Genomic DNA, 12,222 nt, shown 5'->3' on the forward strand with positions numbered 1-12,222 from the left:
TTCAACAATTACATTTTTGTTCAACAGTGTCTGAAGCACTGCAAACCTTTTAAACATGTAATTTACTTCATGAAAATATTTCTGTTCTTGTATGTGGTTCATTCATATGCTGGAAATACTGTAAAGAAAAGATTAAACACCAGATTAAAAAGAAAACCTGAATTATCTCACCTAATTAAGCAGTGGCTAGGATGGGTTCACAAGGTAAATGCAAGTCAGTTCTTCTGGAGTCAGTTTCCATGGCGGAGCCCCCTATGACACTTGTGTAGCTGTAATTCAGCAACGCATGGAGTCTGGCAACATGCACACAAAGTCATCATCACACAATATGCAATGTAACTCAGTCACAGGATAAGTATTAATAAAAAATATTAAAACATCAACATTCACTCCTTAATTGATTACATGGAATAAATAAACTAAGCCAGTCACATATTTCTCTTCATTCTGAAGTCACGGTTTTATTTATGTATACACATAGTATAATACTTTCCTAATGCTCTCAAAATGCTACAAATAAAAATGAAGGCTTTGCATTACAGCTGCTGGACAAAAACATCAACACTGTGGATGTGTGAAAACACAGTTTCTTTGTTCTTTAGCATCAGTGCACAGGGTATGGCTCCAAGTGGTATGCAATTTAGGACAGAAAAAAGATACGGTGGCTTGTGAAATATATCCTCTGTTCATCATTGGCACAAAATCAAAGAAGGAATTTTCACTGTCCTTGGTACCTTTACTGGGTCTCTCCCCTGAAGACAGATAATGTTATACATATATGCCTTCAGGATTAAAACCAGACGAGATAGGATTCTGTAGAATACGAAGATTACTGGGGAGCTGCCGAGAGGACCCAGGTCGCTTCAGAGACCCCGACTGGAATGGTGCCTCTAAACAGGAAACAGAGAAAGTCATTTGACGTGCACAGTAACCTGGAGTATTTAGCACTATGAAAAATTAGAACTTTTCCTGCTCTCAAGAACCAAATAATATACAGTAACGATTGCAACCCCCTGTGGGTCCTGGGTGAGAGGAGAGGTTATGTCTGCTTGACCCTCTCAGTTGATAAAATAGTTTTCAGTGATTTGAACAGTTCATGATCTTTTCTTAAAAGGTGAACATTTTGCTTCTCTTTCTGGGTTGTTCAGATTATATGCATATACAGATTTAGAAGTGTCTTTTAATATCAGCACAAATTAATAACAAAGACTTTTACGAGAGGAAGAAGGGGCATTAGGAACAGAGAGAAGCTAAAACTTAATTAATAGACTACGACTCACACACATTTCAGGAAAAGTTTGTAAGGAAGCAGTTTAAAACTAATGATAGGATATCTGGTCATCTAAGTAAATAAATAACCTAAATATTATTGATTTTCCCCAGAAACAGTAAGTACGTCAAAAAATTTTTTAATCGGCCCAAGAATTAGCTTTGAATGGTAGGAGAACATTTTAACCGAATGTAAGCAGTTTATTCCAAGTTAACAGAGAGTAAAGTTTTTCAAAAAGCGATTCCTCAAATCTTACCCCTTTCTAGGTCTGCATGCGAGGCCTCCACTTCGATGGGCTCCGCTGGCAAAACGGTGACTTTCGTCCCTGTCTGCTGGATAAACTGCTGGAGGTTGACTTGCCGCAGCTCCTTGGTCAGCTGCTCCAATTCTTGTTCTTTGTCCTAGATGGGAGTAAAATGCTTTCTAAAATTTGAGGATTCACTATTGGCCAGCTACAGACATCCTGGTGACAGCCCACCTGCTACAAGGGTTGAATGTGGGACACCTTTCACAAGAACGCATTTAACAAACCTGGTTTATATCGACGTCATGGGCTAAGGAGGTCACTTTCACTCTGTGGCATGGGCCAAAAGTTAAGCAAATAAAGGACAACAACTTCTTCAGTCTGTCCTCTTAAATGTCATGCTTTCCTCCGTTAGGAGTATACTATGCACCTGATGAAATAAATATATGTCTATGAACTTTCATGAATAAAACACTGGATTCCATCCATCCTGGTGTTTACAGCAAGCTTGCTAAGCTGTTCACAATTAAACTTCCTTATTATCTACTTCATAACTGACTGCAAAATTTGTAGTCACTTGGTCCATGAGATTCAGGGTTCTTGTTTTTTTTAAACTGTTTAAGTTTTCATGGGATCCATTATTGAGATTTATATTATAGCAAGGAAAGCAAGGAGAGCAAGATTCCCACTATGGGGTTTTTTAATCCTTGATGAGCAGATCTGAGAACTGAGGAGTGCTAAAGTAAGGAGACCAAGTTTGGACGGCCAGAAAGCTCCAAAAGCAAGGAGAGGCATTCTATTGTCAAGTGGACTTTCTTCTCTTTCTCTCCTTTAGGGCACTATAAGAAAAAGTGGCAAGGCCTCATCCAAGCTGGTTGTGTCAGAGGATGTGGTAAGGGTAGGGAAGAGAAAATAGAAAGGAGGGGCTTTTCGCTACTTTGAGTGTAGGGGGTACTTGGAGATATGTTAGTAGTTTGACTATTAGATACTTTTCACAGGTAGTGGGGTTTATTAGTAACAACTGTCACAAACTAGTGTTTCCTGTAATATCAAGGCAATACAATTTCCAACTGCACTCATTTTGTGTTGAAATGAATCCAAATAGTAAAATGCTGACAACTCATACGTTAACAACCTTCTATTATATGAGAAATTCCTGACTTTGCAAATTTTGGTGGTAGTTCTACCTCTCACTATAGTTAGTGGCAGAGAAAGGAAATCACATCAGTTCTCCCTGAAACGTCAGCTTTCTCTGCTTGTGGAACTGTTCCTGCTCTACAGCAGCTCTTCTCAAACTCCAGTGCGCACAGGCACTATTTGGAGATGCTGTTACTGCGTACACTCTGAATTTCTACCCAGTAAGCCTCGCGGTTCGCTCTTTGATCCACGATCACACAGCTTCTAAACCAGCGCTGTCCAATTCAGCAGCCACTGCACATGTGTGCTACTGAGCACCTGAAATGTGGCCAAATGTGACTAAAACAGAAATTTAAATTTATTTAATATTTTTAAACAGCTTTACTGAATATTATTTAACTTTATTTAAATATAAGTAGCCGTATTATAATCAATTGTGTCTCTTTCTCATTTCAGCTGTTAGAAACTGATAGCTCTTTGCAACTCCCATTAACATTACCACACTGTCTTTTCAAGAATGGGTATCCAAGAAATATAAGCTGAGTGATCATGGAGTAAGTGTGAAACAGAAATGTTCTCGTACCCACTAGAGATGGGGAAAAATCAGAGAGGAACCTGCCCCTCTCCTCAGGGAAGCAAAGGACAGTTACGGGAGAGGGAAGGAGGTGGGGTTAGCAACAAAGGAGACGTGATAGATAAGCAGCCAGCTAGCCACACAATCCTTGGTGAACCAGTCCTTGGTAATCTCTTTCAGCTTTGGTTTCCCTATCGCTAAAAGGAGAAGGTCAGATTCGCTATCTCATCATTAGTGTCCATTCCAGCTCTGAGATTCTCATCTCCTGTATCCGATTACCTAATGCTATCACTGCCACAGTAAGAAAAGCTTCTTCCGTGGAAAAGGAGCCGTGTGGCTTCAGCTCTCATCTTTGTTTTGGTCTCATATCTTAGCTTTGTCATAAGTCACAGAAATGCTAAGAAAATGATAAACCAAAGTAAGTTTCTAACTTTAAATGTAAGAGAAAATGAACAATCAGTAAAGAAGATGCCAAAATATATTTAATTCTTTTTTCTATATATATATTTCCAGTCAACTTTCTGTGTTTTATTGAACAGTTTCTATTTTCAGATTCTTTTCCATGACCAGTGATGAAAATAAAGGCATTATCATTTTGGAAAATCAAGAGCAAACCTACAGTGATTTGGAGAAATACAGAGTTTAAGAAGCTTCCATGAGGAAAGAAAAAGAGGAGTTCAGTTTTTTAGATTCCAAATATTTAATTCTTTTAAATAGATGAAACATTCTAATAAAAGTGTTCTTACCTGTAATCGTTTGGTGGCTTGTCCAAGAGATCTTTCCACAGCTTTAATACCATTTTCCAGCCTCAGACTCTGCTGGCCTTGAATGTCAATTTCCCCTCTGACCTTACCAATCTTTCCTTTAACCTCTTCTTCATTGACCTGTGCCTCTTGAACTTCCCGTTGCAATTTTTCTGCTTCAAGACCACTTTCCATAGTCTGGATTTGACCCAAATAGTCCTTTAATTTGCTCTCACATTCTGTTATTTTCTGTCTTATTTCTTGAAGTTGATCTTTCAGCTGTTTTTCATTTTCCTGTTCAATCTGTAATTCATTTTCCCAAAATTCTTCCTCTTCAATTTCTACATCGTTTCTTTTGATCTTTTGCTCCAGGCGGACAATTTCCTCTTCAAGGCTAGAATTATATTTTTGCTCCCAAAATCGTATTTCTATTTCATTTGATTCTAGCTCTTTCTCAATGGATTGGAGCTTCTCTGTCTGCAAACGGATCAGCTTCTTTAACTCATCTGCTGTTGTTTTACAGTTATTCAGCACCTTTTGCTTAAATTCAGTTTCTTTACCTTTTCCAAAAATGTCCATTAACCCTTTGGCACCTCCTGTAAATGTTAACGATTTCCTTTTAGGCTCTCTCCTTTTGATTGCTTTGTCAATCTGAGGCCTCAGTTTAGCTAAGGGGGGCAAACTCTGCCTGCATAAAGTTCTTTCAGGAACTCGAGCCACACCATCCGACGTGGGCCGCTCACTGAGAGACGGCCCTGTTCGACGTAAAATCAGCTGTACGTCACTAGCGTACTGCCCCCATTTGTTTAAGGATATGATAGGATTTTCATGAGGTGCTAAGTGTCTTTCAGTATCTCTCCATTTTTCTATAAGAGTGTACCTTCCAGTTCGACCTAGATAAAAAAAGATAAGAATAAATTGTCAAAAAGGGATACGCAACAGCTAAAATAATGCCTCCAGACATAGGACACTATTTGATAACTGTGTCTTCTTAATTGGCATCAAAGTCCAGCCCATGATGTCTTTAAAACTTTCACTTGAGGGTACTGAACTCCTTAAGATACGTAACACATAAAGCTATGGGATGTGAACTGCATACACTCTTCAGACTCGCTTAGAAACTCATCTTTACACCTTAAACCTCAGTGGGAATCTTAATCTACCCTCTTGTCAAATGCCTGACTGCCTAGACCTTGTTTGCGGCAAGACCTCCAGCTGAAACTAAGGAGGGCACAGAGTGTCCTGCTGGAAGCCAGGAGGGCCTGGTCCCAGGAACCAGGCAGGACTTCAGAACTTGAGCAGACTTCCGCTTGAGGAATCCCTCTGATTTCTCTGCACACCAGGACTTGGGAAGGTTGGAGCCCCCGTCTCTCCCCCTGAAAGGAGACATGGAGACAGTGGAGGACCTGCTACTCAGCTACAGGTGCTGGGTAGGCCTTTCCTTGCCCATACCTTCCTGCATACCTGTGGCAAATAAAAAATCACCTCAGTGAAAACAACCCTCAAAATAGTCTCATATAAAGAGTGGGGCCTGAAGAGAAGTCTTGTTCAGTTTTGATAAGTAATAGCTTCAAAGAGTCTTTTAAAAAACATTAAAAAGGCAAAAATGATATCATTAAAAAACAAAAGTAGAATAAAATTTCATTTATGTTAAAAATATCCTGAATCTAACAGGAATTATGGAAGATAAAGACTCAGAAGACAATATAATGTCATTAGCTTGAATACACTTCCTAAATATTTCCATTTAAGGTGTGTGGGTCAGATGGAAAATATTAATTTTGTTAAGAGTGTCCACTAGACATCTGAAACTAATGTAAGGTTATATGTCAATTACATCTCAATTTTAAAAAAGTGTCCATTAGTAGTTAATATTATTACAAAGAAAAAAACTCACCTTGCCATCTAGCAATTATCATATTGGCATATACAGCTACTGATTTGTCTTCCCTGTCTTCTTTTTTAATTTCATGAGCTTCTGAACCAACAGTAGTATCTCCTCAATTACTGGGCCAATAAATGGAAATCTGGATATGTACTATGAACACCCACATGTGCTATTCAAAAGTAGCAGATGAAGAGTGATACTGCTCTAAGCATATGTGTATGTTCGTCTTTAAGGAAACCTGAATCTTGGGTGCAGCTGAAAAGTTGAAGCTTTGAAAGCAAACAGACTAGAGTTTTAAGCTCGGGTAAATTATTTGCTGGATAAGTAGCCTAACTTCACTTCTAAAGTGGGGAGAGTAGCAGTACCTCATAGGTTCTGAGAGTCAGAATCAGGGCTAATAAGCACCTGCCATACTGCCTGGCCCGTAGCAGGTTTTCAATACATGGCAGCCATCATTAATTGAAAACATTGTTATTCACATGACAAAAGGGCTGACCAGAGACCTGCTTTAAATGGTGACATGATGCGACAACAATCTGACTAAAGGAATCCTTAATCAACTTGCAGCAACTCCCAGCTATGTAAAGCTGGACAGAGTGGAAAGAAAGAATAAGGGCTCTCTGGAGTCAGAAGGCCTGTTTTCAGATCTCGCTCTGCCATATATTTACGTGATTCGCACAAATTATTAAATTTCCTTCAGCTCTGGTTTCTCCATCTACAGAGTGAGACTTGTATTTTCTTACCTGACAATGTTGTAAGAGTTAAGTGAGATATAAAATATAAAAATGTTTTATAACATTGAAAAGTGCTATACAAGTATTAGTTGTTGCTATTATCAAAATACCTGGGCAAACAAGGGGAATGCAATGCCTTATTAGCACACTGGATTTGGCTTCTTAAAATAAAAAAATGTTTCTAAAGATTTTCAAGTTAAAAATTACTGTAATTATACTAAGAAAAACCACCCAACAAATCTTCAAGGTTAAACTCATTCCAGATGTACACACTGCTTCAAAGATCACAGCACTTTGTGTTCCTGGCTCTGCTGTCTATCAACTACTTTTAGGATCTCACTCCTGCTACCTGGACCCTGTGTCCTCATCAGTAAATATGAAGGGTTGGACTAGACCAGTAGAGCCCTCTCTAATCCTACCAGGCCATGAAGCATCTTTAAAAAGAAAACTGAATCATTACATTATATGAGTGAAATTAAAAATTTTAAGGACTCTAATTTAGTCATAATTAAATATAAAGCTGATTTTTCCAATGCTTAATGGTACTGCTACTCTATGAGAATGTCTTGGTAGATTATTTAGGATTGCTTTTACTGCTAGCGTTTCCTTTTTGTTAATAATGCATATTTAGTGCAATTAGGCAAAAAAAAAAAAAAAAATCCATCCAGCAATATAAAAAAGCTTTTTTAAAAAGTAAATGAATTAATACTTTGATTTTATTACAGAAATTGGGTTTTAGATAGCTTATGTAAGAGTTAAATTCCACAATCATTGGAATTTGAATGCCTATACTTGGCAAGGCCCTACAGAACCTGAATACTTCATTTAGACAGATTCCAATTCCTCCTGCAAAACTCCTTTTATTGCAGTTTATTAAGTGGATACATTTAGTTCTACCTTGCATACTATCTTGATGTAGCCCTAAGACTAATAAAAAGGAACATCCATCTATCTATCTATCTATCTATCTATCTATCTATCTATCTATTTATGGCATTTGTAGTTTAAACTGTTTTGGCTACCGAGGCCTGTATGCCACAATTTGTAATGATAAATAAAATATTGACTATACTTCTGAAGAGCTGAAGCAATTGAGTGCAATCCCAAGAATCATTAACTTCATATAATGAGGAAAATCACGAAGAGATTTTAGTGCATCAGTGGAATCTCACTGGACGACTGATATAAATGTACAATAGATAGCTAATGGGAAGCAGCCACACAGCACAGGGAGATCAGCTCGGTGCTTTGTGACCACCTAGAGGGGTGGGATAGGGAGGGTGGGAGGGAGACGCAAGAGGGAGGAGATATGGGGATATATGTATATGTATAAGTGATTCACTTTGTTATAAAGCAGAAACTAGCACACCACTGTAAAGCAATTATACTCCAATAAAGACGTTAAAAAAATTTTTTTTAAAAAAAGGAGATAACAGACTACTTTCACCTAACTTAAAGCGGAATATTTGACTGTGAAGTAATATGAAGTTTTAGAAATATACACCAAAACTCGAATACTCAAATATGAGTCACCCAGAAACATTATGCTCTTATTTCAACCATTTAAAAAACTGTAACCATGTTTTTACAATTTTAGGAAATTTCTCCTTAGAGCCAAAAAAATAAAATCATCATTTAAAAGTGTCACTTCTTGTTATGTATTCAACAAATATATAATGAACAAACATTTGTCAGAAATAGTGTCAGGCCCTGGGAATATATTCTATTAGACACACTGATCATGAATGCCCTTCAGAAATTTTAGTTTTAACTGACATTTGATCTTTTCTTCAGTATGAAATCCTCCTTACCCCAAAGATGAACACTCTATGTTCTTCAAAAGGACATGACAGAGAGCTGGCATTAACCTCTCACAAATTTAATGCTAACATATCCTCCTGTTTCTGGACATATTGTATGTAATACCAGTTAACACCTGACTTATTCTTTATCTATGGTGAATAACCTATCCTACCCCGCTCAGTTTTTCTGATAATAGATACTTTTCTCCTTGAGCTACAAACATTTTGCAATCTTATGCAGAATCTAGTGAACAAAACTAATTCATTCCATAATGACTTAGAATTCTGTAACAGAACTTACATTGTAACATTTTATAGTCTGTTAAATGCTTTTGATGCTTTTATATATATATATATATATATATATATATATATATATATATTTATATTTTAAAGCAATTTCCCAATGATGTACAACTATTCTGAAAATTTGTCAATGAACTTTCTGTAAGTCCTGTGTGTAGCTATTAAGATAACTCTTACCATAGAGTATTTATCTTATGATGACAGTGGTACAAGAATATCTTTTAGTATAACCTGTCAGCTAGCTGTGCATTCAATCCATAGTTAAATCATTCACAGTATACTTAGGATTTTATTATAAATTTACTATGACTAAAAATAATGAAAACATTTTTTGATTTCATAATGATTAACATTTAATATGCCCACTCTTTGCTAGGCTTTGTGCTGGTTACTTTACATAAATAATATTAACCAAAATAATAGCTAACACATCACTATAAACCACTAAGGTTTGGGGGATTATTAATGCAGCATAATCTTACCCATCCTCACTGATGCATGTTGTGAATTACATGTGTTCACATTCATTAAAATAATCTTTTATGGATGTGGAAAATATAGAAGATACTTAGAATTATGGATGATACTTAGAATTATGGATGATATACTACACTACTGCTATAAATATCAAAATTGTAAAAGATGACCTTGGCTATAAAAAAGCAGTATATTTTAGTACTAAGGATTTTTAGTTTTTGTTTCAATGTAATTCAGTCGGTAACTATATTTTCTAACAGTTGTCCATTGAGATTATAGGGGATATAAATAACATAGTATTAGTAGTTAAGAGCAGGGTTCTTGAATCAGACTACTGGTTTGAATCCCAGGACCCTCCTTACCAGCTACGGGCGCTTGGGCATGTCATTTAACATCTCTGTGCCTCTGTTCCATCATCTCTGAAATAGGCATCATAACAGGGCCTTCCTCATAAGACTGCTGTGAGACTGTTAAATGATGTGGAAAATTTAATTCCCAATTCAGTAATGAAAAGGGGGACTTTAAAACTATGAAGCATTAGACTGAAATCTTTTTTTTTAAAACTCATCTGTAGGTACATAAAAAGCATTGCTTATAGTGTTTACTTCTAGGAAGCAAGGTCATGAGTGATTCTTTTACCTTCTTTGTGTTTTGCTAAATTTCAAAATAGTCTACAATGGATAGTACTACTTGTAAACAGATACAAAATTAACCAATTTATAAATTTCTAAAATTGATAATTTATATATGAAATTAAGAGTTAAATGTGACAATATAAAATATATTATTTTCTTTATCTTCTAAAGGATCATATAATCTTAGAGACGAATGGGACATCACCAAGTTCAGCCTGTAATTCACAGAAACTTAAAAAAATTCATTCATTTATTCACAAGTAGGTATTGTGTATCTACTACATGCTAGACATGGTTTTAAGCTATGAGAATAAACAATAACAAAAGAGTGGCAGGCAATACACAACACACTAAGGAAAATTCATTTCCTCATGTCTACTGTCCATTAACCAACAGCTTTAAGGTCAGATATGCTAAACATTCAGAATTTTTTGGATTATAGGAAGGTAGCATAGTGCTATCCTGCAGGTCTGTAGTCAAACACATTGACAATTCTAAAGTAAAATATATCAATTTCATACCAATTGGAATAAATATAGATTAAAAGCAGCCTCAGCCTCACATCAAATCAGATCAGTTTTTTACTACCAAATGAGTTCAAGCCATGCCAGGTATGGCTAACAAATGAAGTATGATAAACTTTAGGCTTTCAAAATTTTTTAGGTTTCCAAAATGTGGATAATGGATTGTGGCCGGTATGTAATATGTCGCAGGGGCGGGGGGGAGCACGATAGAGAAAAATAGAGTATGGCAGGTGGGGAGTATGTGTGCATGTGTGCATGCACAGGCGGTCAGGAAGCAGTGAGCCAAGGGAGTGAATCTGGAAGAGCGCTGGGTGCACAGTATTCTCAGCAGACAGAAGAACAGGTGCAAAGACTAAGGCGGAACTGTCTCCGACACGTTTAAGAGAAAGCAATCAAAAGTGAGTGGGAGGAGATGAGGTTGGAGGTAAAGCAGGGATTCATTTAGGGCCCTGAAGACCATCGCATGGACTTTAACATTTTCTGAGTGAGTCCGGAAACCACTAAGAGGTTTTGAGCAGAAGAGTGATGATGATGCATAGTTTCAAAGTATTACTTCAAAATACATCTGTTGAGACTAGGCTGCAGGAGACCAGGATGATACAGGGAAAGGAGTTGGAAGGCCACTGCGAAAATCTAAGAGAGAAACGATGGTGGCTTACATCAAGGTCGTAACAGAGGCTGTGGAGAGAAGCAACAAGATTCTGGATATATACTGAAGACAGTACAGGGAGGATTTGTTGATGGATTAGTTGTAAGGTATTAGAGCAAGAAAAGAACCAAAGATCACACAAAAGTTTTAGATCTAATCAATTAAAAGCAATAGTTCCCATTTGTTGAGATGAGGGGGAGGAAATCTGAGGATGGGCAACAGTTGGGACACGAAGCTTGCGTTTGGACGTTTTAAGTCTGAGATACCAGTTAGTCATCTTCTAGAACTGCGCTGTTCACTACAATAGCTATCAGCCACGAGCCACATTTAAACTTTAATTAAAAATTCATTTCCTCAGTTACACTAGCCACACTTCAAGTAGGTAATAGCTACATGTGGCTAGTCGCTATTGTACTGGACGGCACAGATACAGAACATTACCATCCTTGCAGAAAGTTCTATGGGGAAGCACTGTTCTAGAAACTATGTTTTGTAGAATACCTACTACTTTAGGCAAAGCAATGGAATAAGAAAGATAAATAAGCAGGACCCCTACTTTGAAGAGACTTCCAGAGAAGAGAAAGAAATATTAACAAATAATAAAACCAGAGATCAGCATAAAATGTGTTTGTTTGAAAACTGATTTTGTTGGGGCAAACTCTATGAAACATGGCTTTTTAGAACAATCCATGCCATCTTGGGCCCCAGCCCCAATCAATTTGTTTGTATTAAATGCTAGCTCTGGTCCCGGTTGAAAAAGATATGGGACAAGATCATCAGAAGTGGGAACAGAGAAAAATTCTGAGTCTTCAGTACTTTAAATGGCACCAGGCAACAAAGCAGTGTAAATCAGAAAACCTTTCCCTCAGTCTCCTTGATTTCTTCCTCCTCTTTTTTTCCTCTCTAATCTTTTGTTAGCTGTACTTTAAGTTCTAAGCTACTTGAGGGCAGAAGTACATTCTTTTCATATTTTTCGATTGTGATTTTGTAAAAGCAAATGCATTTTCTCAACCTAACTTGAGACAGATGAATTGTTTAAGGCTTTCTGTTTCACATACAGATTTGAGAAGTAGTTTGAACTCTATTTTGAAATAATGGCATTTCTGGGATAGCTTATGGGAAAAACAAGGTTGAATATTTAAAATTGGGAATGTTTCAGAAAGCCCAGGGTGTACAGTATCCAACCAGTGCGTTCCTGCTGGGCAGTTTAACCACTTCATGCTAACTGAGTGTGTCAAT

At 37.0% G+C, this 12,222-nt stretch overlaps 1 protein-coding gene across 4 annotated transcripts in view; it reads right to left on the reverse strand.

Annotated features, from left to right (window-relative positions):
* Nucleotides 1-433: 433 nt before the first annotated feature.
* The window catches only part of RASSF8 (Ras association domain family member 8), a 126,210-nt gene continuing 114,421 nt past the window's right edge, over nt 434-12,222 (reverse strand). For all 4 annotated transcript variants that reach the window (XM_061205221.1, XM_061205223.1, XM_061205224.1 and 1 more), the window contains exons 3-5: nt 3,972-4,861; nt 1,527-1,671; nt 434-890 (exon numbers count right to left, since the gene is read on the reverse strand). In XM_061205221.1, coding sequence (XP_061061204.1) covers nt 769-890; nt 1,527-1,671; nt 3,972-4,861 — 1,157 coding nt within the window. In that variant the 3' untranslated portion in view covers nt 434-768. The remainder of the gene's footprint in view (nt 891-1,526; nt 1,672-3,971; nt 4,862-12,222) is intronic.

Source organism: Eubalaena glacialis, chromosome 11 (assembly GCF_028564815.1).
Source record: "Eubalaena glacialis isolate mEubGla1 chromosome 11, mEubGla1.1.hap2.+ XY, whole genome shotgun sequence".
Lineage (NCBI taxonomy): Eukaryota > Metazoa > Chordata > Mammalia > Artiodactyla > Balaenidae > Eubalaena > Eubalaena glacialis.